Raw genomic sequence first — 18,561 nt, 5'->3', positions numbered from 1 at the left:
CTCACACTTGTCTGGATGGGAACCCATCCGCAACTTCTCTGCCCAACTCTTGCATCCTGTCTTTATCTTCTTATAACCTTCGATTACCTTCAGCTCCATCCACAATTCCTCCATTCTTTGTGTCTTCTGCAAGCTTACTGACCTATCCTTCTGCCTCTTCATCCAGGTCATTTATTAAAACCACAGAGAGCAGGGGTCCCAGAACAGATCCCTGTGGCACTCCACTAGTCACTGACCTTCAGGCACAATACTTCCATTCCACTACTACTCTTTGCTTTCTCCCTGCTAGATAATTTTTTATCCACACAGCCATGGTTCCACTGATCCCATGCCTCATGGCTTTCTGGATGAGTCTTTCCTGGGGGACCTTGTCAAATGCCTTGCTAAAATCCATCTACCACCCTGCCCTCATCAATTTCTTTTGTTACCTCCTCAAAAAATTCAATTAGGCTTCCCTTCATAAAGCAATGCTGATTATCCTTGAGTAGACTAAACTTCTCCAAATGCTCATAGATCATATCCTTAAGAATGCTCTCCAATAGTTTACACACCATTGACATTCAACTCACTGAATTCTCCCTTTCACCTTTTTTAAACAAGGGGACTACATTTGCCATTCTCTAATCCTCTGGCATATCCCCTGCAGCAAAAGAAGATTCAAAGATCATTGCTACTGCCCAACTATCTCTTCTATCACTTCTCACAGCATCCTGGGGTATATCGCATCTCACCCCGGGGACTTATCAATCTTGATGTTTCTAAGAAGATCCAACACTTCAACCTTAATCTTCACATTGTCTAACACACAGGCCTGTTCTATTCCGACCACATCCTGATCAAGGTCTTTTTCTTTTGAGAATACTGAAGCAAAGTATTAATTTAGGACCTCCCCAACCTCCTCCAGTTCCAGGCTCATGTTGCCTCCTTTATCCTTCAGCAGCCCTGCCTTCATTTTCGTCATCCTTCTGTTCTTCATATACACATAGTGCACCTTGGGGTTCTCCTTAATTCTGCATGCCAAGTCTTCCCATGCCCCTTTGAGATTTCCTAAGTCCCTTCTTGGCAACCATATATTTCTCATGAGCCCTTCCTGTTTCCAGCTTCCTTTCTCTTACATATGTATGCTTACTTCTTGACTAGTTTCCTCACCTGTTTTGTCAGTCATGGTTCCCTTTTCCTACCATCTTTTCCTTGTCTCTGTGGGACAAACCTATCCTGAACCCTGGACAAATGGTTCCTAAACTTCCTCCACATAACTTCTGTGCTTTCACCCTTGAAAATCTGTTTCAGATTTCGTTTTGCTAGTTCCTGCCTCATCCCTTCATAATTAGCCCTTCGCTCATTAAGCACTTTACTGTTTTTTTTTGTTTTTATCCTTTTCCATATCTATCTGAAGCTAAGAGAGTTATGGTCACTCTCACCAAAATGCTTCCCCACCGAGAGGTCCGTGGCCTGACCAGGTTCATTACCCAGGATTAGGTCTAGTTTGGCCTCTCTCGTCGGCCAATCGACTTACAGTGTCAGGTATACTTCTTGAACACACCTGGCAAATTCAACCCCATCTATCCCTCTTACATTCAGGAGTGCCAGTCAATATTAGGGAAGTTGAAATCACCCATAACTACAATCCTGTATTTTCTGCACCATTCCAAGAACTGACAGCTTATCTGCTCCTCTGTGTCCTGAGGAATATTTGGGGGCCTATAGATAACTGCTAGTTCAGTGATTGCTCCATTTCTCATTCTGACTTTCACCCACTCCAACTCAGTGGACCCTCCCTCTGCAACGTCCTCCCTTTCTACAGCTGTGATACTATCCCTGAGCAGTACTGATACTCCCCCCTCTTTTCTACCTCCCATCCGATTCCTTTTAAAACACCTAAACTCTAGTACTTTCATCAGCCAATCTTGCCCTTCCTTCAACCAAGTTTCTGTAACGGCCACAACATGGAACTACCATATATTGATCCATGCTCAAAGTTCATCCCCTTTATTCCTAATACTCCTGGACACATTACAACACCCCTAACTGGCGACATTTACGTTTTGTCCCCTGCCTGTCCTTCCTCACCAACTCAGAAAACATAGCTTCATGCTTGTGACCTTCTGCCCTAATGTCTCACTCACATTCTGATTCCTACCCCCGCCAAACTAGTTTAAACTCTCCCAACAACTCTAGCAAATCTGCCCATCCTTTTTGTACAGATCAGACTTTCCCCGGAAGAGATCCCAATGATCTAGAAATCTGAACCCCTGCACCAGCTCTTCAGACATGCATTCATCTGCCACAGCTTTCTACCTTCTTTGGCACGTGGCACAGGCAGTAATCCTGAGATTACCACCCTTGAGGTCCTGCTTTTAACTTCTTTCTTAACTCCTTTTTTCCTCTTCAGGGCCTCATCCTTACTCCTATCTATATCCACATGAAGCACAACATCTGGCTGCTCACCCTCTCCCTCCAAAATGCAATGGACTGAATCAAAGACATCCGTGGCCCTGGCACCTGGGAGGCAACATACCATCTGGGAATCTCGATCTTGCCCACCAAGCCTCCAATGTGCTCTCCTAACCGACAATCCCCCAATTACCATACCTACTCCCCCCCTTCCCTTCTCAAGTGAGAGACTATCCTCCCCTGCACTAGAGACGTGACCACCTCAACTGGTCCCCAGTAGATCATTTCCCCCCCCCTACACCCGCCCCAGCAGCATCCAAAACAGTATACTTATTGTTGAGAGGAATGGCCACAGGGGTACACAGCACTATCTGCCTGTTCCCCTCCCCTCTCCTAACATTTACCAGTTACTTGTCTCCTGACTTTTAGGAACAAATGTCTCCCTGAAGCTTCTCTCGATCACTGCTTCGGTCTTTTAAATGATCCTGAGTTCATTCAGCTCCAGCTTTCTAACAGACTCTATCTGAAGCTGCAGCTGGGATGTACCTCTTCCAGGTGTAGTCATCAGCGACTTGCTACTTACTTCCTTTCTACTAACTCAACCTACAAGTAACCTTGAGGACATCCTGCATAAGGACTCCCAAGTCCCTTTGGCATCAACTTTCTGAATCCTTTTTCCATTTAAAAGAAATAGTCCACTACTTTACTCTTTTTACCAGAGTGCAAGTCCATACACTTTTCTACCTTGTATTTGATCTGCCACTTATTTGTCCATTCTCCTCAGCTGTCCCTTAGGAAACTCACTGCTTTCTCAATGCTACCCTCCCCTCCACCTATCTTCATATCATCCACATGGCCACAATTTTGTCATCTAAATGATTTCCATGTAATGTAAAATATAGCTGACCCAGTCCTTAGCTCTGGAATAATTAATTTTGGCATGCTTGTTAGGTCAATAAGGTCAAGTCACCTCTATTTGTCATTTATACTATAACTTCTAATGCAATGCACAGTAAAAATGAGATGGCATTTCTCCAGGACCATGGAGCAGATTTACATAAATAGGAGTTAAATATTAGTCATAAAACATTAAAAATCCACAATATACTGGTTCACGTATGTTCTTGGAATTAAGGAGCCTGATGACTTGGAGGGGAATAAACTTTGGCACAATCTGGACATGTGGACCTAAATGCTACGGTACCTCCTTGCAGATAGCAGAAGGGGGAAAAGTTTACAAGATGGGTGTGTAAAGGTTAAAACCTTGTGTTTTTGATTCTTAGTTAATTTTGTGCCTGTCTCTTTGTAAGAGAACTATTGTTTGTAGTGGTACCATAGTGATTATGATGTAATATAATATCCACGAGACTAAGTGTTTGCTCTCTTGTTCTTCAAGATGTGAAGGAAGCGTGAGCACGAGAAATTTTTCTTGGAATTTTTGTGTATCTTCAAGCTTTTGTATCTCTACATATTTTTGTATCTCTGTATATCTTTATATCTTTATTCAGTAAATTCTTTGTTGTTCACTGTTATGAAAGTCTTATGGCGATGCTATGCAAAATGTTTATCCTTTCTATCAACAAATTAAAACTACATAAAGTAAGAGCCACAGAGATGAAAGAGATTTAAATTTGGGATATCGCAGCTCACGCCTTGGAAAGTGATACTTTGAAATTAGGATATATAAGAGTAAGTGTTGTCTATTGGGTGAGAAGTCCTTCACAATGTTATTTGCCTTCTGCATGCATCATGTGTTGTAGATATGCGTCACAGTAGGAAGAGAGACCCCAATCTCCACTCTCCTCTGAAGGATCTTACAGTCTGTTTACAAACCAGGCAGTGATGCAATTGCTCTGGATCCTCTCAAAATCATCCTCTCAAGAATGTAGTGAGGATGGAGGGTGGGTGATGGACTTTCCTCAGCCTTCGCAGGAAGTAGAGGTGCTGCTGGGCGTTTTTGGCCAGAGGCCAGGTGAGATTCTCCGCCAAGTGCACGCCAAGAAACTTGATATGCACAATGGTCAGCAGAGAGTGATTCCCCCCCCCCCCCGGGCCATCCTGAAGTCAACAACGATCTCTTTTATTAATGTTCAGATACAAGTTGTTGGCTCTGCACCAGTCCATTAGCGACTGCACCTCAACTCTGTACACTGTTCTTGCTGATAAAGCCCACCATGGTCTTATTGTCAGTGAACTTGATGATGTGCTTACAGCTGTGCTTTGCTGCACAGTTGTGGGTCAGAAGAGTGAACAGCAGTGGGCCAAGCTCACGGCCCTGGTGGGGGTGGGCGCCCTGTGCTCAGTGGGATGGCCTTGGAGGTGCTGTTTCCATCCGGACTGCCTGAGGTCTCCCCGACAGGAAGTCGAGAATCCAATTACAGAAGGTGGTGTTTAAGCTCAGCAGGCCCAAATTCCCTATCGGATACTGAGGTATGATTGTGTTGAATGCCGAAATGAAGTCAGTAAACAGCATTTGAACATACGAGCCCTTATTTTCCAGGTGGGTGAAGGCTAGATGGAGGGTGATGGTAAAGGCATTGTCCGTAGAGCGGTTGGATCTGTATGTGAATTGCAGGGGGTCCAGTGGTGGGGGGGGGGGGGGGGGGTGGGCAGCAGAAGCTTGATGTGCCCCATGATGAGACTCTCGAAGCACTTCATGATGATAAACGCGAGTGCGACAGGGCAGTTGTCATTTAGGCAGAACACTGAAGACTTCTTTGACATGGAGATGATGGTGGTGGCTTTGAAGCATGTTGAAACAACTGCACTGCTTAGGGAGATGGTAAAGATGTCAGTGAGAACATCTGCCAGATGAGCCACACATCCCCTGAGTACTCTGCCGGGAATGTTATCCGAACCAGCAGGGTTCACCTTGCCTAATTCCCCTTACATCGGCCACTGTCAGATACACCACCTGATCATTTGGAGGAGAAGTAGTCTTCTTCACCATCACATTTTTTTCTTAAAACACGGGTAGAAGTTGTTCAGTGTGTCTAGGAGGAAGACATCATAGTGCAGGCAGATGGTGTAGTCCTGTGGTTGAATGCGTGGTACGTCCTTGCTGTCCAGGAAGTGACTGAATTCACTGGGCATGTGTATGCTTTGCTTCCCTGATGCCCTTGGATAGCTTGGCTCTCGCAATAGCTAGGGCTACCTTGTTTCCCACTGTGAACGCAGAGCCTCGGCTCCTGAGCAGCACACGCACCTCCGCTGCCATCCGTGGCTTCCGATTAGAGCGAGTAATGATGGTGTTGGGCACAGTGACATCGTCATTACACTTAATAATGATGCGAGTAACTGAAGCCGTAAACTCCTCCAGGTTGATGCAGTGGCCTTTGGTTGCTGCTTCCTTGAACGTTTGCCACTCACTACACTCGAAGCAATCTTGAAGTGCATGGATGGTTCCTGCTAGCCAGGTTTTAATCTGCTTTAGAACTTGTCTGGAAAGTCTGACGAGCAGCCTGTTGCTGGGGTTAGCATTACAGAGATATAGTCTGAGTATACAAGGTGGGGGCGGGGCTTTGCTTGGTAAGCGTCGCAAATGTTCGTAAACATAAGCTCCAACGCGTTCGCCCCTCTCGTAGCAAAGTCTACATACTGATGGAGTTCAGGTAGCCCTGAGTTGGGGTTCGCCTGGTTGCTTAAAACTGAGGACTGTGCTAAATTCCCAGTCACAAATTTCATCAGTGCTAAGCATTGACTGGAGACTAGTACACAGTACTTACACTACACCGGCAAGGACTTTACCACACAGAGCAGAACCTCAGTCAGCATGAAATAATCCAGTTGGATCATGGCATCCTGGATTCTGTTGCTGAGCAATGTTTCAGCAAAGACCAAAACACAGCAGTCCCTGTAATCGCACTGTGCTGACGTCTGGAGTTGGATATGGAACGTTCTGTTCTCCGAGCAGGATGGACGGGAGAGCCGGCAGCAGGAGCTTGCTCTCAGAAGCTCCTGCGTGTTAAACTGCTTGGTTTTACAAAGCAGTGAAATGATACTGTGTTTCAAGAGTAGTTTTGCTGTTCTGCTGTACCGATGCAGATTTAACCTGTCATTTCCCCAACCATTAAACTTTATGAAAAGTTGCCACCCTTTAAAAGATATTTCTGTACGTGTTTTGCATTTCTCAGCCAGATAAGCTCCAGGCTAACTTCTCCAGCACCATTTGGGCCACAAAAAAATGTTTCTCGATTGGGCTTCACAAAAATTGCAAGTTAGGCAGTGTTGCAATATGTTCATTTTGCAAAATAAGAATGCCATATATTTTTAAGTGAGATCATTTATAATTTCTTTCCAATCTCATTCTAGATTGAGGGATTTTAGCTGCATATAGATGTTTTGAATCCAGCAGCATTTTTTATTTCCAGTCTTCATTGCAAAATCACTTCCATAAAACTAATTGTGCTGGTTTATTTTTATTTAATTCCTTGGTTAATTGTGATAGAGAGTTTGATTATGAAAGTGTGAGATTTCTTTTGTTTGATTTTTAAGAAAACTCTTTCTCTTTCAAGCAATTTGGTGAAATTGAGGATTGTCAAATAGATGACGGCTCTTGTCAAGCGATCATCACGTACAAGACGAGGGCAGAAGCAGAGACTGTAAGTAAATGCTTTTTATGTTTACATTCTTTTGAAACCGTGATAATGGTAGTTATATTAATTTTTTAAAAACAATTCTTAATATGGACATTCATTAAGATCCTTCAGCTATCTGTAAGCATGTGTCTTGCCAAGATAGAGTTCTGCTTTCATCAGAGGAGGTGGTGGGAAAAGGGATGTGGTGAAGGGAAAAAGAAAATTAAACCTATATTTACAGTCTTTTTGATTTGCGCTCATCATTTATTGTGCCAAATGTCTGACTGCTGTATGATGTTATAACAGAGTCATTGTATAAAGTGGCTGCATTTCAACACAAAAATACATGTGCCCCAGAAAAATCCTACTGAAGAACCAATCTTAAACATACACCCACATTTAAAAGCTGAAACTGGAGAAATTTATTACAAGTTGAAATGTAAGAATATATACCTGGTGTCAGTAAGACTACATAATTCATATAAAAATGTAATTGAAGGAATAATTGGTTCTACATTTCTCATTCTGTAGCAGAATCACATTATGTGATAAATCTTGTGACTGGTTATTTTATTCTGATGCTAATGTGTTGCTTCTGGTTTACATTTATTATTTTAACATTTTTAATGCTGTTTTGTTGCATTTTCTTAATGCAAATATTAAATCTATACTGTTCCATCTTGTAAAAGAGCTGAAAATATGGTTTCAAAATCATTATTGGTACACTTTTGTTTGCATGTTTATTGAATTCTTGATATTACACAGGAGGGTGGGATATGTTTAAACCAGTTTCCAAATGCCAGACCAACAAATTAAGGTAATGTATAAGATTGGTGAATCAACACGAAATCTTTATTCTGATTAATTGTACCAGGAGTCAAAATGAACTTCTTTAAATTCCTCTGCTTATTTAAAAATTAATTTTTCCCATGGAAATGTAGCTATGTGAGCAAGTTAACTTAATTTCTAAGAAAATTAGAATGTATTATCTGCATCTTCAGAAATAACATTCGGTTACACTTCAGTAAATGTGTTACTTCTCTGAAGCCCTGTTGTGGGAAAATCAAAATTTCATTAATCTGAGTTCTAAGAAATCTTGAAATAATTTCAGATCTACAATAAAGTACCCTTGGGACTGAATCTATTGCTCTCTCTCCAACTATTCAGTTGCATTAAGACAGGTCATGCAGAGTTTTGTGATTATGTTAATGCAGAACTGAATCTTTAATTTTGTGTTTCTGCTTAATCAATATAATGTTGCCTTCATCCCTCTCTCCTGAAAATTGTATCCAAGTTTTTGAAATATTTAAGTTTTGATATATTCGCACAATTATTCTTCCACATAAAAATACAATGCTTTTTCACTAATCTCCATCCTGTAATTCCTGGCCTCTTTGGACTCCTCCCGGTGGGTTAATTTAGAATGTTTATTACATTCTTTCTCCATGACCTTTTAATCTTGTGTAATTTCCTGCACCTCCATTTCCAACTCTGTTCATTGCGGCTATGCAATGGAAGAGTCTTGAGCCACCTCTATTTGAACTCTTTTTTCTCTTTGATTTTCATCTCAATTTTTTAGTTTCTTCTCACTGCCTTTATTTATCTTCCTTTCCTTGCTGTCTCAAGGAAGTTTTATCAATGCTATACAAGTTAGATTTTGATGTTCAAACATTAATTTTTTTTTAAATTTAGACATACAGCACAGTAACAGGCCATTTCTGCCCATGAGTCCATGCCAGTTACACCCAATTAACCTGCAACCTCCCCCCCCCCCCCTACGTTTTGAACGGTGGGAGGAAACCGGAACCCTGGGGAAAACCCACTCAGACACGGAAAATGTACAAACTCTTTACAGACAGTGTGTGATTCAAGCCCTGGCCCCTAACACTGGTGCTACACTAACCATTATGTTTTCTTTAAGAAATACAATCCTCTTAATTTGTGTCAATTATGTGAAAATGTGAACTATATTTTAAATCAGTGAAAAAAGTGTTCAATATATCAGAGAACAGTCTTCATTGCAAAATCACTTCCACAAAACTAATTGTGCTGGTTTATTGAATATTTTGTATTTAGTAAGTAAATGAGTGAGTGAAACCTAAGTAAGTGCGGTAAGTCAGTAAGGTTGCATTGTATTTAATAGATTATAGTCTCTGATAAAACTTTGGTTTTATGTTAGCATTTTAGTTATATGAACTATCCAGATGAAATGATCTTGATGTTTTTGCTAAGTGACAGATATCTTTCTGCTGATTGTATTTTTTAGGCTGCATTACATGGAATTCGTTTCAAAGGGCAAGACCTTCAACTTGCTTGGTACAAACCTGAATCCACCATTACTGTAATTGAGCCTGAAGATGTGGAGGCAGACGAAGAGGAGGTAGATGTTGTATACATTCATACCTTGCTTGCTAAAATTTGATAGAATTACTTATTGTTGCCTGAATACAAGCTCACTATATGCAGCACCAAAAATGAAGGGAAAAGTGATATTTCTAAGCTTTACGTTCTGCTACTGTGCTTTTTGTACTATAACAACATAGTTGAATTTGGATTCTGAATTGAGTTCTGGGACTGGGACTGGGCATTAGATTGGAGCTTTTTAAAAGTTTCAGCTACATCTGATTTTTGACAACTAGTACCATTGGTCAAAATTAAAATTTATTGCCAGATTCCTACATGACATTGCATTCAACCAATATTGAAAACCTGATAACCATTGAGCATTAACTGGGATGGCAAACCTAACCTCTACTTCTTTCATGTCATTGTGGTTCCTTCATTCCTGATAAAATCAGAAACAATTGTTATGACCTAGACCAGCAGCAGTAGAAAATCACCAAGACAATGGTATCTTCAAAACAATAATTTTTAATTCATAACTTAATAATAAAAAATCTTACTTCACTCTAAACTTTTATTTATACATGTGTGTATAAAACCAAAACCATTACAGATCAATTATAATTCTGAAGAGATGATTTTAAATTTCTTTCTCAGAAATCTTTTGTGTTGAAACTTGGTCTTTAAAACTGGTGTTCAAAAGTACAGTACTCAAACTCACAAATTCTTGTAGATTTGCTTTCAAATAAATATTTTTTCATACAAATAACTTTTCCCACAAATCCTCCTTGCATGGAGGTTTCAGAACTTGAGTTTCACACAATAATTTCATAAACCCAGGCAAGTGATAGATGAAGTAACCAGTAAAAATGATTACAGTGGCTCTGCTCTCTCGGCCAAGAGAAGCAATCGAATGGCTATCTTTTCCTAAAGCCAGATAGATTTTGTGTCTCTTCCCTACTAAAAGGAGAATGCACAACAGTACCTCTCTTCCTGAAAGTTATTGCATCTCTGACTTTAGATGAAACTGCAAAATTAAAGATGCCTTCCTGCCATCATAATCACATGATATGACATCACTGCTAGATTCTATTTCATATTTCCAAAAGCATGAATCAAGCTAGATGGCCTCCTGCTTGTTTATACAGGTGTCATTCTGTGAGTGTTTGAAGTTGCAACTTTTACAAAAGTTTACAAGCAAATGCAATGGAGAATCACTTCTGACTTTTATAGTGGTTTATACAGTTTCAACTGAACAATGAATTTGAGACACTTCATCTCTTAAAATGGTTTCTGTGTGTGTGTCTGTGCGTCCCTGTCCACCCACACAGTCTTTTCTAAGAAATGTATATAATTTTTAACCTAAAGATTAATAATAGTATAATTCTGTCACACAATGCATGCTGCATTTTGTTTCCTTGTGTTTTGAATTTTTTCAATAATTAATTGCCTACAAAATATACAATAATTGCAGCCAAGATTAAAGTTCAACATTGAACTTCTACACCTCTCGATATATAGTTCAATGTTATGTGTTAATGAAAACTAAATCCCATACTTCTATTACTTCTTAATACAGTCTGATATGTTTTTTACGCAGCTGCTGTTTTCCAGGAAATTATTCCCAATTTCCCGGAATGCAGTTTGTAAAAAGATTGGAACGGGAACCCGTTTTGACATTTTACCTCCTCAATGCCTGTTAATTTCTCAAGTCACCTGCAGATGAACTGAGCTGCAGGCAATCTGTGAATAGTGGGCTAATGCGTAGGATGTCCAGCCTCCTTAAATACCTCACTTTAGGTATTCATTCTAAACACAATGTGATATGGATATTTGGAATTTTGGTTGTTCCTGTGTGAACGGCCACTCCCAGAAGGTAGGGAGACACTTCAGAATGGAAAGATCACACAAGTTCAATGTAAAAACAACAAATAAGTAGCCCTTGAGTCCCCAGACACAACTCTGCAGCACAATATGATCATAACTTGTATTTTCTCTTGTGCCCATTTAATCATCCAATCCCCATGTTTCTTCATTGCCTTTGTATGCAAATTAATCTGTCAATTTTGATCTTGAATTCTCAACCACTCAGCATCCAAGGCACTTTATCATGAAAATTTCCAATGATTACTCTCAACCTCTTCCATAGGAAGGATTCAATTAAAATGGAAAAGTTGCAAAAGCAATTCATGAGTGTGTTGCTGTGACTGGAGGGCTTGAGTAACAAGAGAGAAGGGATGTATTGAGACTTTTCCCCCCAGAGTCTTGGATGCTGATGCTTTCATGTTCCTTCAGAGATATATAATATTCTGAGAGGCATAGCTATGTGATGAGTCAGTCTTTTTTCCAGAGTGTGGGAGTCTACAACTGTAAAACATACGTGTAAAGTGAGAGGTGAACAATTTGAAAGGGATTTGAGGAGCTTCCCCCCACCCCCACACACAGAGGATGGTGCATTTTTTGGAACAAGCTGCCAAAGGAAGTAGTAGAATTGGGGGCAGGCAGGCAGGTAAAATATATTTGGGTAGGCACACAGATTGGAAGGGGTGCAAAGTGGAGCCAAAGGGGACTGGATCAGATAGATAACTTGAGTGGCATGAAAGAGTTGGGTCAAATGGCCCTTTTCCGTGCTATGTAACTCTGTGTCTTTTGTGTTTGCTTTGGGTGCTGAGATTTGGATTTGTGGACTAACAATTGCAGTTCTCAACAGTGACCCATCACTGCCATAACCGGCCATGAATTTTCTGTTCCTCCCATTAAAAGCAGCCTCAGGGACTCATTTAACTTTTACTCCTGCCTTAGCTACTTAAGAAGCTCTGTCTTTTTAAAACATTTTATTTCTTGCCATTTTTTTTGTCATTCAATTTTCTCAGTGTTTTGGCCATCCTTCATTTCTGGTTATTTTTCTCATAATATTATAAAATTATTTGAATTAAATATTGATATTAGCCACTTTTGTTCACAGTAGATGGAGAGGTTTCCTTCTGGATAGTTTATTTCTTGAGGGGATTTTTTTTCGTCCTTTCACTACTTGTTTGATTTTTCTACTTTAATTAGAAATTTGGTCTCTGCACCTGTCACGATGTATTTTGCCTCCATTTAAGTATGATTCTAATTTCAGACAAAATGCATCAAATTTAGTGCAGTATTTTCTCATGTGATCATTTTTCACCAATAAATCCATTGTATGAGATGACCAATAACCACATCTCATTTCAGAGATAGGAACTAGGATACCTGTCGCACATTGGTTGCCTGAGTTGCTCCAGAAAGTTTTGTGAACACATCTTTAACTCTTTTCCCTGTAGTATTTTTCAATTTGGACGTGCAGAGGCCTTTTCTGCCCATGAGCCTGTTCCACCCAATTACAGCCAATTGATCAGCAACCCCTGGTATGTTTTGAATAGAGGGAGGAAACTGAAGCTCACGCCCACGCAGTCATGGGGAGAACGAACAAACTCCTTACAGAAGTTTCGGATTTGAACCCCTGTACCGATTGCTGGCATTGTAACAGCTTTACACTAACTATTATACCACAAATTCTCCTGACTGTCTGAAAGCACGAAGTCATGCTCTATGCAACATAGTGCCTTTTGTCACAGCTAAATGCGATGTATAATTAACATAAAAAATGCAATTTAATTTATATGCCTGATAAACATATTAGAACACATGATTTTCTGTATGGAGAAGGTTCATCTGTCTTGCCTCAATTCTGTGTTTTTGCTTGGAGGTAAAACCCAGCAATATTTTAAAGGCTCCTGACTTTTATGAATTATCTTTTCAGCTTGTGTTTTTATTTTACTATAATAAATAAATTCCATCTTAAATCTAAAAATAGTGCTGAAACAGGTAAACAACAATGTGAAAACCTGATCTTAAGCTGATATTTTTTGGTGGAATAAAATACCATTTTTTTCCCTTGTAATGAAAGTTGTCAAGAAAAGCTGGGATATCGCCTGGTGTCATAATGGCAACAAGTGTGTATAGCAGGGGCAGCTAATGTCATTTGAGCAACTTAGGAATAAATATAATTTATCAAATAAGAAGTTCCACTGCTACCTTCAGATAAGATCTTTACAGGACAAATTAGGTCCAACTATGGCCCTACCAATGTGCAGTGACATAGAGACCTTGATTGGAAGGGGGAAAACACACAGAAGTTCATCTCGGCATCTATTTCTTGCTCCAAGCAGAAGGACCTAAATCAGGACTTCACAAATCAAGACAGAGGTGGTAATCGGTCTTAAGGAATACCAATAGATGAGCAGTGTTGGTTAGACCAGGATGTCTGCAATTATTAATGCGCAGTACAGGCTGGTACAATAGAATTTCCAACACCAGTTGTACCTGACACTGCAAAAATTGAACAGATCTAAATCAGAATTATCAGACCAATGCTTTAGATGTGGCATTGTGACAGGAGCCTTTGTGCACACAACCTGGATGTGTACCAAGGTGAGATCCTTCTGGATGGAACGGGACTGAGCCCTGCAAAAAAAAATCATAGATAAAGAATTCCCACAGAGTTGTTCCTGTTGGGAAACTTAATGGACATAAGACCTGCGATGAAATGATGAATCTGTCCGAATTTCCAATGCAATTCGTAATAATCGCATTGGCAGGCAGTGACCAGGAAGTGCATAGTGGTTACCTGGAACTCCAACTCCTGTCTGAGCATAGTGCGCTAGATGCAGAAATGCAAAGCTGCGTTCCCCTGGAGAAAATTACTTACAACTTAAAGGGAAAAAAAAACACTCTCTTGAAAATTTGGCAACCATACTTAAATTCCATAGGAACACAATTATAGTGTGGACCATCATGCCTCGCCATCCTACCTTCCCCGTCTATCCCTCAATTGGCAGGGGAGTGGGGGGGGGTATCTCATCCCAACCAGGAAAACACCCTGAGCACTGGCTGCCATGGCATGATAAACCCCCTATATATATATATACATATATATATATTTCATACCTTTGTTGTGAACGTCCTGAATGTTGTGTGTAACTGTGGTTGGTTAAGTGAAGGTGGTAAAAGGGGATGGAGGGAGGGAAGGAGATTTAAAAAGCTTGAACTCTACAGAAAATCTTGTATAGAATTGATAATTTTAAATTGTAATCAATATTGATATTGTCAACATTAACATCAATAATATTGATAACTGCTTGAGTTTAAGTTTGGAAAATCATTTTTAAAAAAACTGGGATATTTTGGTCCCATACATAATTGACTACTTACTGCCTTGTTACAAAATGCTCTATAATTTTTTTCTGCCTCTTATTCAAGAGGGACATTAATACAATTCTGTTATTATTTTGTCAATTAATATTTGGATAATTTAATCACCTTGATCTAAATATTTTGTTTTGAAATCTTAATGTTAAGAAGCAATGACATTTTTACTGATATGAATTTATTAATGCCTATTCCAATTCAAAAGGCTGTTACATTTCATTCTTTGATAAGAATGATGTATGTAGAGCCATTGAAGGTTCAGACTGCAACAGTTTTTGCATTATCAGATCACTTGTTTTTATATGATCTAATTTAACTGTCAGGCATCTGTCAAAATATTCAATATTTGTTCCTTTTAAATTAAGTTGGCATAATCTTATGAAAACTGCAGTCCTGTGGCACCAGATAATCAATTATTTCAAAGTAATTTTTGATTCACAGTACTGGTTTGTTACTTCAATTTAGTCTTGGTGGCACAGTTATTGTAGCAGTTAGCGCAACGCCATTACTGTGTCAGCGATCGTGACCTGGGTTCGAATCCCACGCTGTCTTTCAGGAGTTTGTCCGTTCTCCCCGTGTCTGCGTGGGTTTTTCCTGGGGGCTCTGGTTTCATCCCACCATTCTAAATGTACTGAGGGTGTAGGTTAATTGGGTAGCACAAGTTTCGTGGGCTGAACTGGCCTGTGACCATGTTGTGTCTAAATTTAAAAATAAATGTCTGTCATTAAGAACTCATTTATATTTTTAATATATAAACCATAGCTTTAATTATGAAGAACAATTCTCCAAATTATTAAATGTAATGTACACATGCACTTAATTTGCATTATTCTAATTGTTTTTGAAATTAAATGCCAGATATTAATGTTATTGAAGGATCACGGCCTTGCTGTGTTAATCTTTTATCTATTGTCTGTTCAGTGGGTGATAATTGCAGCCAATTGTACTGGTCATTAACTGTCATGAGAAAATTATGGGGACCACATTAACACTCCTCAGAAAAATTTTTGACTTGGATCCAGCAACAAAAGAAATTATGCAAGTCAAACAATTAGTGGGGGAGTTCATAAATTGTTCTATTCTTTGCCCAAGCCAAAGTGTGTTTTAGCAAAGGTGTGTTGGTGAAAGGATTTGGTGTTGAAGCTTGAAAAAAAAACAAATGCTGAAGAAACTCAGCAGGTCAAACAGTGCCTTTATGTAGCAAAGATAAAGACATCACCAAAGTTTCGGGGCTTGAGCCCTTCATCAAGGTGTGGGGGAACGTGAGTGATATCTGAACAAAAGTGTTTAAGCTTGTTCTGCATAGAATCAAACCATATGTTGTGGCTGTAACCCACACACCTGTATGAAACCACTGTGGTGTACATTAACGTTCTCATTGTTATTGAGATTCATTGAATTTTTACTTAAAAGTTCTCTTACGAATGCAGGGCTTATTTTAATACAACAATTTCTGGCCTAGTTTCAGGAAGAATGTTTGATTGACGACTCGTTGCTGCAAGACGACGACGAGGAAGATGATGATAATGAATCACGTTCCTGGAGAAGATGATCTGAGCTGTGCTGCCAACATTCTAATTCATAATGTAACGTGTGTGTTTTTTCTGAAAACTAATGTACTAAAGATTGTAGTGAAATACCTGTATTAGTCCAGAAGCCCTGTTTGGGATAGAGGGTTAGACCCTTCAATGAGTTGCTACTGTACCTGTATGGAAAGATTGAAATGAAATTACAGCTTTAGTTGCAACAGGAGGCATGTCTGTAATTCATTTTTTTAAAATTCATTTTATGAAGCTTGGTATGCAATGTGTTCACTGAACCTCAAACTGATAAAGATACCAAGACTTTACATATAATTTACTGATTTGGTCTTGATCTGACCAAACAAAGACCATTTCAATGTAACTATTATAAATGGTTCCATGTTATGGAATGAGTGAGAGGTTGCTATTGAATCTCGATGGATATTTTGAAAAAAACTTGGACATTCTAAGCTTTGTGATAAAGCATTGAACTGCAAGTACTGAAAAGTGCTCTTGTTAAAAGTTATGAATAACTTTTATTTTGCATAGTTTGCTTTAGGCTTTACTATGTATTAGCCTTGTTTTTTTTTCTGTTGAATTTGTGTATGTATTTTACTTGGTTGATTTTAAACATTCATTGTACAACAAATCAGTCAAGAGTCATTTTTGACTTTTGAGATGTTTAAAAAAAAAATAAAGCAATGGAGTGGTCTAATATATATATATATTAAAAAAAGTAAAAAAGAAAACAGTATGTAATATAAAAGAGAATTGGTTACATGTAAAAACAAAAAAAATGAAGACCATTCCAAATACCCACCAAAAAGAAATCACAAAAGAGCTTTCACCAACTTTGAATTTTCAATACCATTCTAATTTTAAATTTCCTTTGCAGCAAAGGGATAGAAGTAAGTATGATTCTACTACATAATTTGTGCTATTGTTGTAAATAGCAGTTTAAATTTGTACCTGTTACAATGTTCTTCGTCTGTTATGACTATCATTGTTGATCTAGGGCCTTCCTTCTGCTAAAGAGCATGAACTGCATGTGTTGGTCTATTGAGGGATTTTCATCGCATTCTGGTCAGGAAGGTGATAGATGAAGCCTCAAGTTGTGTTTCATGAAACTTTCGCACTAGAAACTAACTGAAGACTTTAAATTAAAAGCTGTGGCAATTGAACTTGCGCAATACTTGAGGAGCATCTTCGCCTGAACCATTTGCTTTTCTAGCATAATTAATCCATCTTGGAGAAAATTCTTACAACACAAGTAGAGCTATTTTGGATCTGAGGTACTGTATTGGTTAATAAGTCCATTTTTTAAAAATGTTTATTTTGTTTTGAACTGCTGAACTAGACTTTTAAATCAAGAAGCAATTTAGAAACAATAGAACATAAACTAAGCTATGTGGATCTTCAATGTACAACTGCTATTTGCAGGAAACCCCTTTTTAACATGATAAATACAAACTGGACTGAGATTACTTTGTCATAAAGTTATACAGCATAGAAACAAACCACTCAACCCAATTTGTCATACTAACTAAGATGTTTACCTGAGACCATTCCATTTGTCTGCATTTTACCCACATCGTCCAAACTTTCCCTGACCATGTCTAAAATGTAATTGTACCCACCTTTACCATTTCCTCTGGCAGCTAATTCTACTTGCCTATCACCCTCTATAAGGAAAAGTTTGACCCTCAGATACCCTTTAACTTTTTCCTTTCACCTTAAATCTGCACCTTCTAGATGCCTTTGGGGGTGGGGGGTGGGTGACGGTGGGGTGGGAGACTGAAACCATTCAACTTACTCCCCTCATTTTATAAACTTTCTTTTAGGTTCCACTCAAACTCTTACAAACCAGGTTAAAACACTCCATCCAATTTAGCCTCGTCACTCAAGCACTCCTGCCCCATTAACATCCTTGTAAATCCTTTCAGGACCATTTTAAATTTAATGACATGCTTTCTGTAGCAAGACGACCAGAAGTACGCATATCACATACGAGCCTGGTCTCACCAACGTCTTGCACAGTTGTAATAGGACATCCCAATTCCTGTTTTCTGCTTTGATTGATACAGGGAAGCGTTCCAAATGCCGCCTTTGCCATCCTGTCTACCTTTCCCACCACTTTGAGGGAGCTCTGTACCCGTACCCCTCGGTCCCTCTGTTCTGCAACACTCCATGGCTGTACCATTTACTGTATGTACCCTGCTTGACTATTACTTCCCAAAATCAGGCACTGCACATTATTTAATAATCTCCCTCACTTCATGCTATACCACCAATTGTGGTGTCATGTGCAAACTTGTTAACGGTGCTATGTACTCTTCAAATCATCAATAAGGATGGTGAACACCAGTTGACCCAGCACCAATCTAGAATCACAGCACTGGTCACAGGTTTCCAAACAAACCCTCCATGAGCACTCTCGGAATCCCACCACCAAGCCAAATTTTAAGTACAATTGACTAGCTCACCCTGGA

At 39.3% G+C, this 18,561-nt stretch overlaps 1 protein-coding gene across 6 annotated transcripts in view; it reads left to right on the top strand.

Annotated features, from left to right (window-relative positions):
- Positions 1-16,721, top strand: part of rbm26 (RNA binding motif protein 26) — a 116,370-nt gene extending 99,649 nt beyond the window's left edge. For all 6 annotated transcript variants that reach the window (XM_069890324.1, XM_069890321.1, XM_069890325.1 and 3 more), the window contains 3 exons: positions 6,909-6,995; positions 9,238-9,351; positions 16,012-16,721. In XM_069890324.1, coding sequence (XP_069746425.1) covers positions 6,909-6,995; positions 9,238-9,351; positions 16,012-16,101 — 291 coding nt within the window. In that variant the 3' untranslated portion in view covers positions 16,102-16,721. The remainder of the gene's footprint in view (positions 1-6,908; positions 6,996-9,237; positions 9,352-16,011) is intronic.
- Positions 16,722-18,561: the final 1,840 nt, after the last annotated feature.

This window comes from Narcine bancroftii, chromosome 7 (genome assembly GCF_036971445.1).
Source record: "Narcine bancroftii isolate sNarBan1 chromosome 7, sNarBan1.hap1, whole genome shotgun sequence".
Taxonomy (NCBI): Eukaryota; Metazoa; Chordata; class Chondrichthyes; order Torpediniformes; family Narcinidae; genus Narcine; species Narcine bancroftii.
This window is presented reverse-complemented; position numbering and strand designations above follow the sequence as displayed.